Below are 14,480 nucleotides of genomic sequence, written 5' to 3'. Positions count from 1 at the left end.
AGGTTTTCTGTTCACTTGCTCAATATAAGATGGAAGGGAGTTCCATTCAATCATGGCTCTGTATAATACTGTATGTTTCCTTGCATTTGTTCTGGACCTGGTGACTGTGAAAAGACCCCTGGTGGCATGTCTGGTGGGGTAAGTGTGTGTCAGTGCTGTGTGTAAGTTGACTCTGCAAACAATTAGGATTTTTTAAAAACACAATGTTTCTTATAAAAACAAGAAGTGATGCATTCAGTCTTTCATCAATGCTTAGCCAAGAGAGACTAGTATTGATATCACTGATGAATAGCACAATATTCCGCTCTGTTCTGGGGCTGGTGCAGCTTAACTAGATCCTTCTCGGCAGCAGTTTCCCATATGACTGGACAATAATCAAGATAAAACTAGAGCCTGCAGGACTTGCTTTATGGAGTGTAGTGTCAAAAAAGAAGAGCATCTCTTTAATCACCGGACAGACCTCTTCCCATCTTTACAACCTTTCAATCAACATGTTTTGACCATGATGGTGTTGCCTTAGATGGTAAACTAAATTACTCAGTTCCCCCAACTTGCTTAACAGCCACACCATTCATTACCATATTACGCTCAGGTCTAGAATGCTCTTATTTTTACCGGTCAATTACTGGCCAACCATTCTAAAACGGACTGCAACTCTTTGTTTAGGGTTGCAGTGATTTCACTAGCTGTGGTTGCTGACACATAGGGTTGAATAATGAGCATACATGGACACACAGGCTTTGTTTAATGCCACTGGCAGGTTAATGGTAAACATAGTGTACCGCAGAGCACACTTCACATGTTAAACATTAGAAAAGATGATATAAAATAAACCCTTCTGGTGTTCTATTGGATAAATACAATAGCTCCGAATTCACGATATGTTGGCGGTTGCAAAGCCTTAACATACGTTTTTCCAACAGGTTACGGTCAATAATATCAAAAAGCTGCACTGAAATCTAACAGTCGAGCTCCCACAATCTTCGTATCAATTTCTTTCAACCAATCATTAGTAATTTGTTTCAGTGCAGTACATGTTGAGTGCCTCTCTATAAGCATGCTGAAAGTCTTGTTAATTTTTTTTTTTTTACAGAGAAATAGTATTGTATTTGGTCAAACAATTCTTTTCAACAGTTTTAGGGAAATGGGTCTTTACATTACATAACTCACCTAGCCTGACAAGGTTACCTAATATAGAAAAATTATATTTAAATTTTCTTCACACACACAACAACAACTACAGACGCACACAAACCCCAACTACATCTCCTCTGCCCAGACACGCATGGCTCACACCTCCAACCCTAGTTCCTGCATTATTGTTTGCCACATGGCCTTACGTTGTACAATTTTTTTTAAATTATCGGTCGCCATGCTATTAAAAATAAAAATAATTATTTGATTTTTCCATTGTATTAACGATTAATGGGCTGCAATTTCTGAGACTGGTAACTCTAATGACCTTATCCTCTGCAGCAGAGGCAACTCTGGGTCTTCCTTTCCCATAGCGGTCCTCATGAAAGCCAGTTTCATAATAGCGCTTGATGGTTTTTGCGACTGCACTTGAAGAAACTTTCAAAGTTCTTGAAAATGTTCCGGAATGACTGACCTTCATGCCTTAAAGTAATGATGGACTGTCGTTTCTCTTTGCTTATTTGAGTTGTTCTTGCCATAATATGGACTGTCTATTACCAAATAGATCTTCTGTATACCAACCCTACCTTGTCACAACACAACTGATTGGCTCAAACGCATTAAAGAAAGAAATTCCACAAATGAACTTTTAACAAGGCACACCTGTTAATTGAAATGCATTCCAGGTGACTACCTCATGAAGCTGGTTGAGAGAATGCCAAGAGTGTGCAAAGCAGTCATCACTTTACAGCATTCCCGGGAAAGCATGGATTATTGAATCATTGTTAGTTTTACACTTAACACAAGACTGCCATTGTGTTGTAGAATGTGAATTTTGACAGTTGTATAGAATTTATTATACATTAGTTACTGTATTAAGCGTACATTTTCGTTAACTGTAATTTCATTAGTTATGCTCCAACTTTCCCTCCATATTGAGCCAACAGTTCTTTTTAAGTCCTTGTTCCATTCCTTTATATGCGTTGTCTTGGCTGTATGCTTAGGATTGATGTCCCGTTGGAAAGTGAACCTTCGCCCCAGTCTGAGGTCCTGAGCGCTTTGGAGCAGGTTTGATCAATGATCTCTCTGTACTTTTCTCCGTTCAGCTTTCCTGCGATCCGGACTAGTCTCCCAGTCCCTGCCTCTGAAAAACATCCACACAGCATGATGCTGCAACCATGCTTCACCGTAGAGATGGTGCCAGGTTTCCTCCAGACGGGACGCTTGGCATTCAGGCCAACAAGTTCAATCTTGGTTTCATCAGACCAGAGAATCCTGTTTCTCATGGTCTGAGAGTCCTTTAGGTGCCTTTTGGCAAACTCCAAGTGTGCTGTCATGTGCCTTTTGCTGAGGAGTGGCTTCTGTCTGGCCACGCTACCATAAAGGCCTGATTGGTGGAGTGCTGCAGAGATGGCTGTCTCATCTCTGTGGAAGAGTCAGGTTCTTGGTCACCTCCCTGGCCAAGGCCATTCTCCCCCAATGGCTCGGTTTGGCCGGGCAGCCAGCTCTAAGAGGCCACTGTGTTCTTAGGGACCTTCAATGCTGCAGACATGTTTTGGTACCCTTCCCCAGATCTGTGCCTCGACTCAATCCTGTTTCAGAGCTCCACGGACAATTCTTTCAACCTCAAGGCTTGGTTTTTGCTCTGACACGCTGTCAACTATATAGACAGGTGTGTGCCTTTTCAAATCATGTCCAATCAATTGAATTTACCACAGGTGAACTCTAATCAAGTTGTAGAAACATCAAGGAATATCAATGGAAACAGGATGTCCCTAGCTCAATTTCGAGTCTCATGGCAAAGGGTCTGAATACTTATGTAATTAAGGTATATGTTTGTTTTTTATACATTTTTCATTATGGTTTATTGTGTGTAGATTTGAGGAAAAAAATGTATTTAATCCATTTTAGAATACGGCTGGAACGTATTCAAATGTGGAAAAAGTGAAGGGTCTGAATACTTTCCGAATGCACTGTATAATAACAAGTAAGTAAACAGTCTGACATTTGACAGTCTTACAATTAGGCTACAGGTGAAAGAAATGACTACATGGGAAGGAGCCACAGAACTAATGCACTATGACGTGATACAAATTGACACAACGTACACAGACTCTGAGCTAAGCATTTATTTGCTATAAATAATTAACTAATAAATAATTAGCTAGATCAACCCGGAACACCCAAAGAAATCTGATCTGGGATTCCTAAGAATATCTGATAGACATAAACAATAACTTGATGACACTGTGTGATCTGCAGTTCACCCCACGTTCCATCCTTTCATCCCCTCGCACGCACATGCACGCACACCTCCGCAAGTTTGTTTCTCCACAGAGCCAAGGAGCCACCAGCGCACACACGTTGTTCCCCAGCCAATCGCACACGCGTTGTTCCCCAGCCAATCGCACACGCGTTGTTCCCCAGCAAATCACACACGTGTTGTTCCCCAGCAAATCGCACACGCGTTGTTCCCCAGCCAATCGCACACGCGTTGTTCCCCAGCCAATCGCACACGTGTTGTTTCCCAGCCAATCGCACACGCGTTGTTCCCCAGCCAATCGCACACGTGCACGGACAAAAGTAGCCGACAAAGGAGTTTGTGTCTGCTGGAGCCTGGGCTGTAAAATATCATGCGTTGCGGCGGTGCTTCGCTGCATTATTGAAGCTATCAGTTTGACTGCTACGGTTACAGTATACTGTGTGGCACTGGGCCACTGTGTGAGCTAAAGTACAAAAGACACATCTCTAACTCCTGAGTCCTGCCCATAACAGTGTGTCAAGCGCAACAGTCCAAAATGGCAAGAGCCATTAAATGTCAAGACCACAACAAGGTCATGTTCAGTAGGTATAAACAGGAGACAATGTATTTGAGAATTTAGAGAAAAAGAAAAATTAACATTTCCTGGTAGCCCTTCCTGTTTTAAAAACTCCCATTTTGAACCTGCTGAACGTGACCATGACAAGAGTGATGATAAATAACTGTTAAGTCACTGTCAATGCTCTGTCTCTGTGTGTGTCTTCTACTCTTCTACAACTATGTGGTAACATTTGAAGTTCTTGTAAGTAATTCTATTATCTAGGCCCATCCCCCGTTCGGACAGGGACACCCACCTGTGACTGCATCGTAGAACTCGTCATCGTTGTTCATTGTACAGGGTCAAAGTCAGACCTCCAGGTGCTAGCGGAGAGAGAGGTGAGTCTCTAAAGCATGGTCCCTCTAGAGAGCCTCACTGGTACTTCAAATGCCTCCTCCACGTCGGGACAGGCAGCAGCTCACACAGCAAACCTGCTGGACAAAGACAATCAGGTCAGGGTTGTATTCATTAATGCACACTGTAGCGTAATGTTTTGCAACGGAAAACAAAAACGAGCAGTTCTTATTAGACAAGTCCAGGTAGTCCCTCCCTGTTTCAGTCCATTTTCTTCCATTTTGTGTCGAATGAATATGACCCAGACAGACCACCATTAACGATCACACATCAACAACAATACAACTAGGCAATCTGTCCATGAAACTCCTATTAATTTCACAACACACTCATTCACTCATCTACCAGAAGACTATATGAACTCTTCTCCTTGCTGTCCCTCTAGTCTAGTAGCTGTGGTTTCTGGTTTGGAGTGGACCCAGTGAGTGGTGGCCTGTATGGTCCACTGAGCCCAAACAAACAGTGCTCAAATTACATAACCAAACACAGGAGCAAAATGGCTGCCATTTGCTGTGTCAGTCTGTCGGTCGGTCTGGTGTTAATCTGATCCTGAACTTTCTCTCTTTGTGCGTTAGCCTTACCTGCTGTTCTGCTGTCTGTTAGTCTCCCTATTCAGACCTAGCCTGTGGTCTAGGAGGTTTTTCTGGGTGTAGGATGACTAGGGAGGGTGACTGACTGACTGACTTCTCTATTTGTGTCCTTAGTCTTTACATACCCAGTACCAGGAACGCCTCAAACAAACTCACTGGTGAACTTTGGACTGTACCACGATCGATAAGCGAGGAGACCGGTTGGTGCATAAGCCCTATGTATTCAGTTCTGCACAGAGGATTGGTCACATCTAAGCTCAATATTAAAAGTTAATAAAATACACACACACACCCCCCCTCTGGACTGGGCCCTATAGCCCAAATATATCAATGTTTTTCACTGTTGACTGTATAGTGGTATCTGACAGTATTTTATGTTTTTGAATAATAAAAGTTCTAAATTATGTTTCATGAGTAGTGCATGACCCTAGGATGGCAACACATACATTCTAAGTGGCTTTAAATGGGCTTTTTCCATTCTGATTTGTTTTATACATAAACAAACTAGGACAAAACTGACAGTGAAGTAGTACAATTTGTAGAACTTCCTTTATTTAGCATCGTATCGACACAGACGGTATTATAAAATCCCTACCGGTTTGTGGATTCCTACCAGTATAGGCTACCTTGGAAAGTATTCAGATCCCTTGACTTTTTCCACATTTTGTTAGGTTACAGCCTTATTCTAAAATTGATTCAATTGTTTTTTTCCCACTTATCTACTCACAATACTCCATAATAAAACTATTTTTAGATGTGACCAATCCTCTGTGTGGAACTGAATACATAGGGCTTACTCACCAACAGGTCTCCTCCTCGCTTAGCGATCGTGGTACAGTCCAAAGTTCACCAGTGAATGTGTTTGAGGCGTTACTGGTACTGGGTAAGTAAAGACTAAGGACAAAAAGAGAAAAGTTAGTCTGGGGCAGGTTTTCATCAAGGATCTCTCTGTACTTTGCTCCGTTCATCTTTCCCTCAATCCTGACTAGTCTCCCAGTGCATGCCGTTGAAAAACAGCCCCACAGCATGATGCTGCCCCCTCCATGCTTCACAGTAGGTATGGTTCCTGACCAAGGCCCTTCTCCCCTGATTGCTCAGTTTGGCCGGGAGGCCAGCTCTAGCAAGAGCATTGGTGGTTCCAAACATCTTCCATTTAAGAATGGAGGCCACTGTGTTCTTGGGGACCTTCAATGCTGCGGAAATGTATTGGTACCCTTCCTCAGATCTGTGCCTCGTCACAATCCTGTCTTGGAGCTCCACGGAAAATTCTTTCAACCTCAAGGCTTGGTTTCTGCTCTGACATGCACTGTCAACTGTGGGACCTTTATATAGACAGGAGTGTGCCTTTCCAAATCATGTCCAATCAATTGAATTTATCACATGTGGACTCCAATCAAGTTGTAGAAACATCTCATGGATGACCAATGGAAACAGGATGCACCTGAGCTCAATTTCAAGTCCCATAGCAAAGGGTCTGAATACTTATGTAAATAAGGTATGTTTATTTTTTTTAGACATTTGCAAAAATTTCTAAAAAGCTGCTTTTGCTTTGTCATTATGGGATATTGTGTGTAGATTGATAAGGAAAACATTTGATTTAATCCATTTTAAAATAAGGCTGTAAGGTAACAATGTGGAACAAGTCAAGGGGTCTTAATACTTTCTGAATGCCCTGTAGATTGTTGATGTTACTAACATTATAACAGTTAATGAGAACTAGTGATAGAGTTCAGTCAAGGGTTTCTCTATATTGAAACCTTAAAAATGGTGCCTCAGATTTGGATAGGATAACCAAATGAATCAAACAAAATCAGATCAATTAATTATTCCAGTAATTAATCAGTAAATTATCTGGAGCATTAATTAGCCGAGTCACCACTGATCCACAACATTTGCATAGATGAAGCAATCTCTTCTTTTATAAAAGTGTGCTCTGTCTCTTTAAGACCCAATATGTCATTCACACACAGTCCATTCAAGGCTTGAGCAAAGATGATCTTGACTGGGAGAGACGTGAGGAGGGGGAGACAAAGTGAATGACTAATGTTTTTTGGGACAAACAGATTTGAAATTAGCAATATTTTGCATTATGGTTTGCATATTGTGACAAACACGGTACTCGGGTAGTGAATTGATGTTAGCTTCAGCTGTAAGCTAGCACGGAAAGTTAGCCCACAAAGCTGGAAGCTATTGGTATCTTCTTGCAATGTGAAGACTTGTAGCCTGTAATGGACAGTTATAAAAAATTGTACGTGCATTATTTAAGTGTGTTAACTTCTGTGTAGCATACAGCCCATACTCCCAGTGAGTGCAGTGGTTCCTCAGGACAGGCTAAAGCTGGCAATGACTAAGGGGAGCAGGAACGGTACGCTCAATCAGTAGACGACGCCAGACATTTGACAGAAGTACCAAAAGTTTTTTTTATTTATTATAGTACCAAACCGTTTTTCATATTCTAGGATCGAGAAAGTAGACGTTTCTTCAACACTAGTCACCTCACACAAGAAAGTGTTTAGGCAACTTTTATGACACTAATGCATTCATCATGTGTCAAATGAATCAATGATTATGGTTTTGCCTATCTATGCTAGAACTAAGGGGTGGGGAGAGTTGAAGTAGGCCTATGGCTTAAGAAAGCAGACATTGACAAATAATTAGATAAAATGCTTGAGGAGCAACTATGACCTCTCACTGCTGACCCCATCCTTGGCCTTTGAAAGTTCCCTAGGCTGTTGGTGTAACTAAGTCCATCAGCAGACAGAGGCATCAGGAACAGACAACAGTAGAGACCAACTCATATCTGAACATATGAGACCTTGCTCTCCCCCGTTCCCCATGTGAGCCATCTGGTTGGCTGTTACCATCTCTCAGGTCACGTCACACTCACTCCATCGACCTCTCATTAAGGATTACATAAGTGTTAGAGACATGACACCATATCATGCCATATGCATCACAGGTAAACAATACGTTATCACACTAACTACTTGCTCACTCATAAGTCTATTTAGTGCGATGAAAAAGAGCACAGTATGACCCAGAGGATAACGCTACAGTCAGTCTGGTAGCTAGAGACTGGGTCAACAGGGGAGGAGTTTTCTTAAGGTAGGGGTTTCTTAAGGTAACTTACACACAACTCAACTGTTGTTACTCTACATCCGTTTGGCCATCTTACTGATTGAACATTTCATACAGTTGGCAGCCCAAATCTCTTATTAACAGTCATGAGAACAAATAGGCCTAACCATCATTTACCTAAATGGGACACAAATATAAGGTCCAAACTGTCATTTGATCAACACAGTCTAAGGTCCAACCGATCGCTTTCCTTCGGACACGACAGGTGCAACTACAATACACACATCCGAAGCCTTGACTGCCATGAGCAAAATTGTCACTTAAACCAACAAGAGCAACACAACCTAACTGACAGATTCAGATAACTGACTTCTTAAAGGACGTGGGAAGAACACTTGACAGGCTAATGAGAGACTAGCAACCCATCAGACAGATTGTCTGAGGCTACAGCTGTAGACAGTAATAATGGGGACAGAGCCATTGCCAACCCATTATGCCATTCAAATTCTCTATGCTGCTCCTAGTACGGTCCTGTGTGGTTGGTAAACAACATCCAAAACCAGCGGAAGTCAGAGACGAGAGAGAGAGAAAGGGAAGAGAGCCTCAGCCATGGAGAGCTGTCACCATGCGAGAGGCACAGACACACACAAACACACAGTGAAATTTGGCACACACATACCTCTGTGTGCCTGTGAGGACATGGACTTTGAGGAATGGTAGCTACAGCAACGACCTGAGAAAATTGAATAGAATCCCATTTGGCAAGCAGAGTGGCTTCTTAGGGGTTAGCTGAGAGCAAAATAACAAATGGGACCAACACACCCAGGAGCCCCATTAAGAGAGAACACAAAGCCTGGAGAGTGTGCGCGCGTGTGTGTGTAAAGCTAGTGTGAGCGTTTTTAAAAAAGGGGGGAAAAGTGTGCACAGAAACACTATTGTTATTAAGCACATGGTGGCAACGTTCCAACATTTTTAAACATTTTAACAGTTCCAAAACTAATGAAAACAATAATATTATGCATAATGTATGTAATACAACCATTTAAAATGTTTCTATTTTATGCAATGGTGAATCACAAAACGGGATTAGGGATCCAGGTAATGACAAAGAACAGACCCATTCACAGATCTATTGACGTAGCCTAACCAGCATACCTAATACAATCTATGGTCAGATCAGTACAAGGACTGAAGAACCCCGAGCCATCACTAATTTGATAGATCCAGTCATATCTGACCAAGATCACCAGCGGCAGTAGGGCTGGGTGATATGGCCAAAATATCATATCCCCACATTTGTGGCATTTTTGGACGGTAATGACAGTATTTGTCTTTGAATATTTTTTATGATACTTTATGACCCTAGAGTGACAACACAAACAAGGGATTTCAAAATGGGGCTTTCTCTATTCTGATGTTTTTTATTGTTCAATCCAACTGCATTTGAATAATTTCTGCATTTCCTGCACTTTTCTTATCATTTCCACACTGTGCCATGCAGGGCTGCATGATACGGGCAAAAACATCTTGGCCTAGTTAAATTGGGGAAACCGTTGGAATCAAAATATACAACGTAACATGTAAAGTGTTGGTCCCATGTTTCATGAGCTGAAATAAAAAGATCACAGAAATGTTCCATACCCACAAAAAGCTTATTTCTCTAAAATGTTGTGCACAAATTAGTTTATATCCCTGTTAGTGAGCATTTCTCCATTGATAATCCTTCCACCTGACAGAAGTGCATAACAAGAAGCTGATTAAACAGCATGATCATTACACAGGTGCACCTTGTGCTGGGGGACAATAAAAGTCCACTCAAAAATGTGCAGTGTCACAACACAATGCCACAGATAGATATCTCAAGTTGAGGGATTGTACAATTGGCAGGAATGCCGAACAGAGTTGTTGCAGCGAATTCAATCATAATTTCTCTAGCATAAGCCGCTTCCAACGTAATTTCAGAGAATTTGGCAGTACTTCCAACCGGCCTCACAAGCGTAGACCATGTAACCATGCGCGAATTTCTGCACAAACTGTCAGAAACGTCTCAGGGAGGCTCATCTGCGTGTTCGTTGTCCTCACCAGGGAGTTCGGGGTCGTAACCGACTTGAGTGGGCAAATGCAGTGGAGAAGTGTGCTCTTTACGGATTAATCCCGGTTTAACTGTACCAGGCAGTTTGCTGATGTAAATGTTGTGAACAGAGTGCTCCATTTTTGGCGGTGGGTTATTGTATTAGCAGGCATAAGCTAAGGACAATGAACACAATTGCATTTTATTGATGGCAATTTGAATGCACAGAGATACCATGACGAGATCTTAAGGCCCATTGCCATGCATCCGCTGCCATCACCTCATGTTTCAGCATGATAATGCACGGCCCCATGGAAGCAAAGGATCTGTACACAGTTCCAGGAAGACGAAAATGTCCCACTTCTTCCATGGCCTGCATACTCACCAGACATGTCACCCATTGAACATGTTTGGGATGCTCTGGATTAGAGGTCGACCAATTAATCGGAATGGCCGATTAATTAGGGCCGATTTCAAGTTTTCATAACAATCGGAAATCGGTATTTTTGGACACCGATTTGGCCCAATTTCTTTATTTAATCTTTATTTAACTAGTCAAGTCAGTTAAGAACACATTCTTATTTTCAATGACGGCCTAGGAACGGTGGGTTAACTGCCTCGTTCAGGGGCAGAACGACAGATTTTTACCTTGTCAGCTCGGGATTCAATCTTGCAACCTTACAGTTAACTAGTCCAGCGCTCTAACCACCTGATTACATTGCACTCCACGAGGAGACTGCCTGTTACGTGAATGCAGTAAGCCAAGGTAAATTGCTAGTTAGCATTAAAGTTATCTTATAAAAAACAATCAATCAATCATAATCATTAGTTAACTACACATGGTTGATGTTATTACTAGTTTATATAGCGTGTCCTGCGGTGCGTAACGTTGCTCCAATGTGTACCTAACCATAAACATCAATGCCTTTCTTAAAATCAATACACAGAAGTATATATTTTTAAACCTGCATATTTAGTTTAAAGAAATCCAGGTTAGCAGGCGATATTAACCAGGTGAAATTGTGTCTTGCGTTCATTGCACGCAGAGTCAGTGTATATGCAACAGTTTGGGCTGCCTAATTTGCCAGAATTTTACGTAATTATGACATAACATTGAAGGTTGTGCAATGTAACAGGTATATTTAGACTTATGGATGCCACCCGTTAGATGAAATACGAAACGGTTCCGTATTTCACTGAAAGAATAAACGGGAAGCTTACAAGAAATCCTGCTATGCCCTGCGACGAACCATCAAACAGGCAAAGTGTCAATACAGGGCTAAGATTGAATCATACTATACCGGCTCCGACGCTCGTCGGATGTGGCAGGGCTTGCAAGCTATTACAGACTACAAATGGAAGCACAGCCGCGAGCTGCCCAGTGACACGAGCCTACCAGACGAGCTAAATCACTTCTATGCTCGCTTCGAGGCAAGCAACACTGAGGCATGCAGGAGAGTATCAGCTGTTCCGGATTACTGTGTGATCACGCTCTCCGTAGCCAACGTGAGTAAGACCTTTAAACCGGTCAACATTCACAAGGCTGCGGGGCCAGATGGATTACCAGGACGTGTGCTCCGGGCATGTGCTGACCAACTGGCAGGTGTCTTCACTGACATTTTCGACATTCCCGATTGAGTCTGCAATACCAACATGCCTCAAGCAGACCACCATAGTCCCTGTGCCCAAGAACACAAAGGCAACCTGCCTAAATGACTACAGACCCGTGGCACTCTCATCTGTAGCCATGAAGTGCTTTGAAAGGCTGGTAATGGTTCACATCAACACCATTATCCCAGGAACCCTAGACCCACTCCAATTTGCATACCGCCCAAACAGATCCACAGATGATGCACTCTCGATTGCACTCCACACTGCCCTTTCCCACCTGGACAAAAGGAACAACTATGTGAGAATCCTGTTCATTGACTACAGCTCAGCGTTCAACACCATAGTACCCTCAAAGCTCATCACTAAGCGAAGGAACCTGGGACTAAACACCTCCCTCTGCAACTGGATCCTGGACTTCCTGATGGGCCGCCCCCAGGTGGTGAGGGTAGGTAGCAACACATCTGCCACGCTGATCCTCAACACTGGAGCTCCCCAGGGGTACGTGCTCAGTCCCCTCCTGTACTCCCTGTTCACCCACGACTGCATGGCCAGGCACGACTGCAACACCATCATTAAGTTTGCTGACCACACCCGACAATGACGAGACAGCCTATAGGGAGGTCAGAGACCAAGACCAAGGAGATGATTGTGGACTACAGGAAAAAGAGCACCGAGCACGTCCCCATTCTCATCGACGGGGCTGTAGTGGAGCAGGTTGAGAGCTTCAAATTAGAATGGTCCAAACACACCAAGACAGTCACGAAGAGGGCACGACAAAGCCTATTCCCCCTCAGGAAACTAAAAAGATTTGGCATGGTCCTGAGATCCTCAAAAGGTTCTACAGCTGCAACATCAAGAGCATGACCGGTTGCATCACTGCCTGGTACGGCAATTACTCGGCCTCCGACCGCAAAGCACTTCAGAGGGTAATGCGTACGGCCCAGTACATCACTGGGGCAAAGCTGCCTGCCATCCAGGACCTCTACACCAGGCGGTGTCAGAGGAAGGCCCTAAAAATTGTCAAAAACCCCAGCCACAGACGGTTCTCTCTACTACCGCATGGCAAGCAGTACCGGAGTGCCAAGTCTAGGACAAAAAGGCTTCTCAACAGTTTTTACCCCCAAGCCATAAGACTCCTGAACGAATGGTTACCCGGACTATTTGCATTGTGTGCCACCCCCCAACCCCTCTTTTACGCTGCTGCTTCTCTCCGTTTATCTTAAATGCATAGTCACTAACTATTCATTCATGTAGATACTTTTTTTCCTCCGCACTATTGGTTACAGCCTGTAAGTAAGCATTTCACTGTAAGGTCTATTTGTATTGGGTGCATGTGACAAATAAACTTTGATTTGAAATAACAGAGAGAACTATGAATATAGGTATTTGATCATGTCTGTATGCATTAGAGGTCGACCGATTATGATTTTTCAACGCCGATACCGATTATTGGAGGACCAAAAAAGCCGATACCGATTAAAAAAATTACAACAATGCTGAATTAACACTTATTTTAACTTAATATAATACATCAATAAAATCAATTTAGCCTCAAGTAGATAATGAAACATGTTCAATTTGGTTTAAATAATGCAAAAACAAAGTGTTGGAGAAGAAAGTAAAAGTGTTCCTTGCTCATTATAAGTACCAGAGTTCAATGTCTTAAAATAAGCTAAATTAAAAATTATCGTTTTGAGTTATTGATATTAAAGGCCCACCTCAGAGGAAGTTGCCGCACCGATTTCGAGTAATTCCTGTCGTAGACCGGAAATTCTCATTTAGATTCCACCTCGAAAACTGACACAGGCTGCTAATACATATTCAGGGTGGAAACATTGTGGTGATTTCCAAGTGTAGCAGAGAAATAACAACAAATAGTGCATTGACTGACAGATGCCCGTGTAACTAGCTAGGATGCTAACCAAAGCCAGCTAATGATATGTGAGCACCATTTCAGTTAAGACAGCCATACTGTACTAGCCTACCTGTTGAGATGAATGTCAGCTTAACCATGCCTATGAGCTGTTGAGGGTTGATAATTCCAGTGAAACCGTGTCGGATTTCAGAAGTCATCAATATTTGAATATGCATACTAGAGGTCGACCGATTAATCGGAATGGCCAATATTTTTGGGTGCCGATTTAAAAAATATTTTTTTTTTAAAATTATTATTATAATTTTTTTTGCACCTTTTTATTTAATCTTTATTTAACTAGGCAAGTCAGTTAAGAACATTCTTATTTTCAATGACGGCCTAGGAACGGTGAGTTAACTGCCTCGTTCAGGGGCAGAAAGACATGTTCACCTTGTCAGCTCGGGGGATCCAATCTTGCAACCTTACAGTTAACTAGTCCAACGCAATAACGACCTGCCTCTCTCTCGTTGCACTCATCTCAACAGGTAGGCTCAGAACATGAGAACATATGAAAGCTGGTGGTTCCTTTTAACATGAGTGGTTGACTTCTATCACAGCCTCAAATTGGAATTGAAACAGCCATCACAAGGCCCATAGTAGAAAACCAAAAATAAGAAAGCAGTCAATCAATAGGCTAGACTAGGCATAATGACTGAAATCAAGAGAAAGGCCTGGCTTTCAACCCTTCGCCGCAAATCTCTGAATAAATGCCATTGACAGCTGTAGTGGTGGAAAGGTTAGCGTGAGTGTCTACAAAAATGAATCTACATGGTGATGATTGAGAATGGGAGTGACTTATAGTGTAAGTGATGAGTCAAACTTGGAAAAGGACAACTGGTAGAAAAGTAAATCATATTGAGACAGGATAG

General features: G+C 42.5%; 1 protein-coding gene across 5 annotated transcripts in view; it reads right to left on the bottom strand.

Moving 5' to 3' along the window:
* LOC109869609 (oxysterol-binding protein-related protein 2) overlaps positions 1-14,480 on the bottom strand; it is a 39,563-nt gene that overhangs the window by 22,113 nt on the left and 2,970 nt on the right. For 2 of the 5 annotated variants that reach the window (XM_020459852.2, XM_020459859.2), the window contains exon 2: positions 4,249-4,423. In XM_020459852.2, coding sequence (XP_020315441.1) covers positions 4,249-4,285 — 37 coding nt within the window. In that variant the 5' untranslated portion in view covers positions 4,286-4,423. Of the gene's footprint in view, positions 1-4,248; positions 4,427-4,927; positions 5,058-5,737; positions 5,831-14,480 lie in introns of those variants that run through there. The other 3 variants (XM_020459854.2, XM_020459855.2, XM_020459856.2) reach the window with 3 other exon arrangements.

The sequence above is a fragment of the Oncorhynchus kisutch genome, linkage group LG24, assembly GCF_002021735.2.
Source record: "Oncorhynchus kisutch isolate 150728-3 linkage group LG24, Okis_V2, whole genome shotgun sequence".
Classification (NCBI taxonomy): domain Eukaryota; kingdom Metazoa; phylum Chordata; class Actinopteri; order Salmoniformes; family Salmonidae; genus Oncorhynchus; species Oncorhynchus kisutch.
The sequence above is the reverse complement of the archived record's forward strand: the minus strand, read 5'-3'. Positions and strand labels throughout refer to the sequence as shown.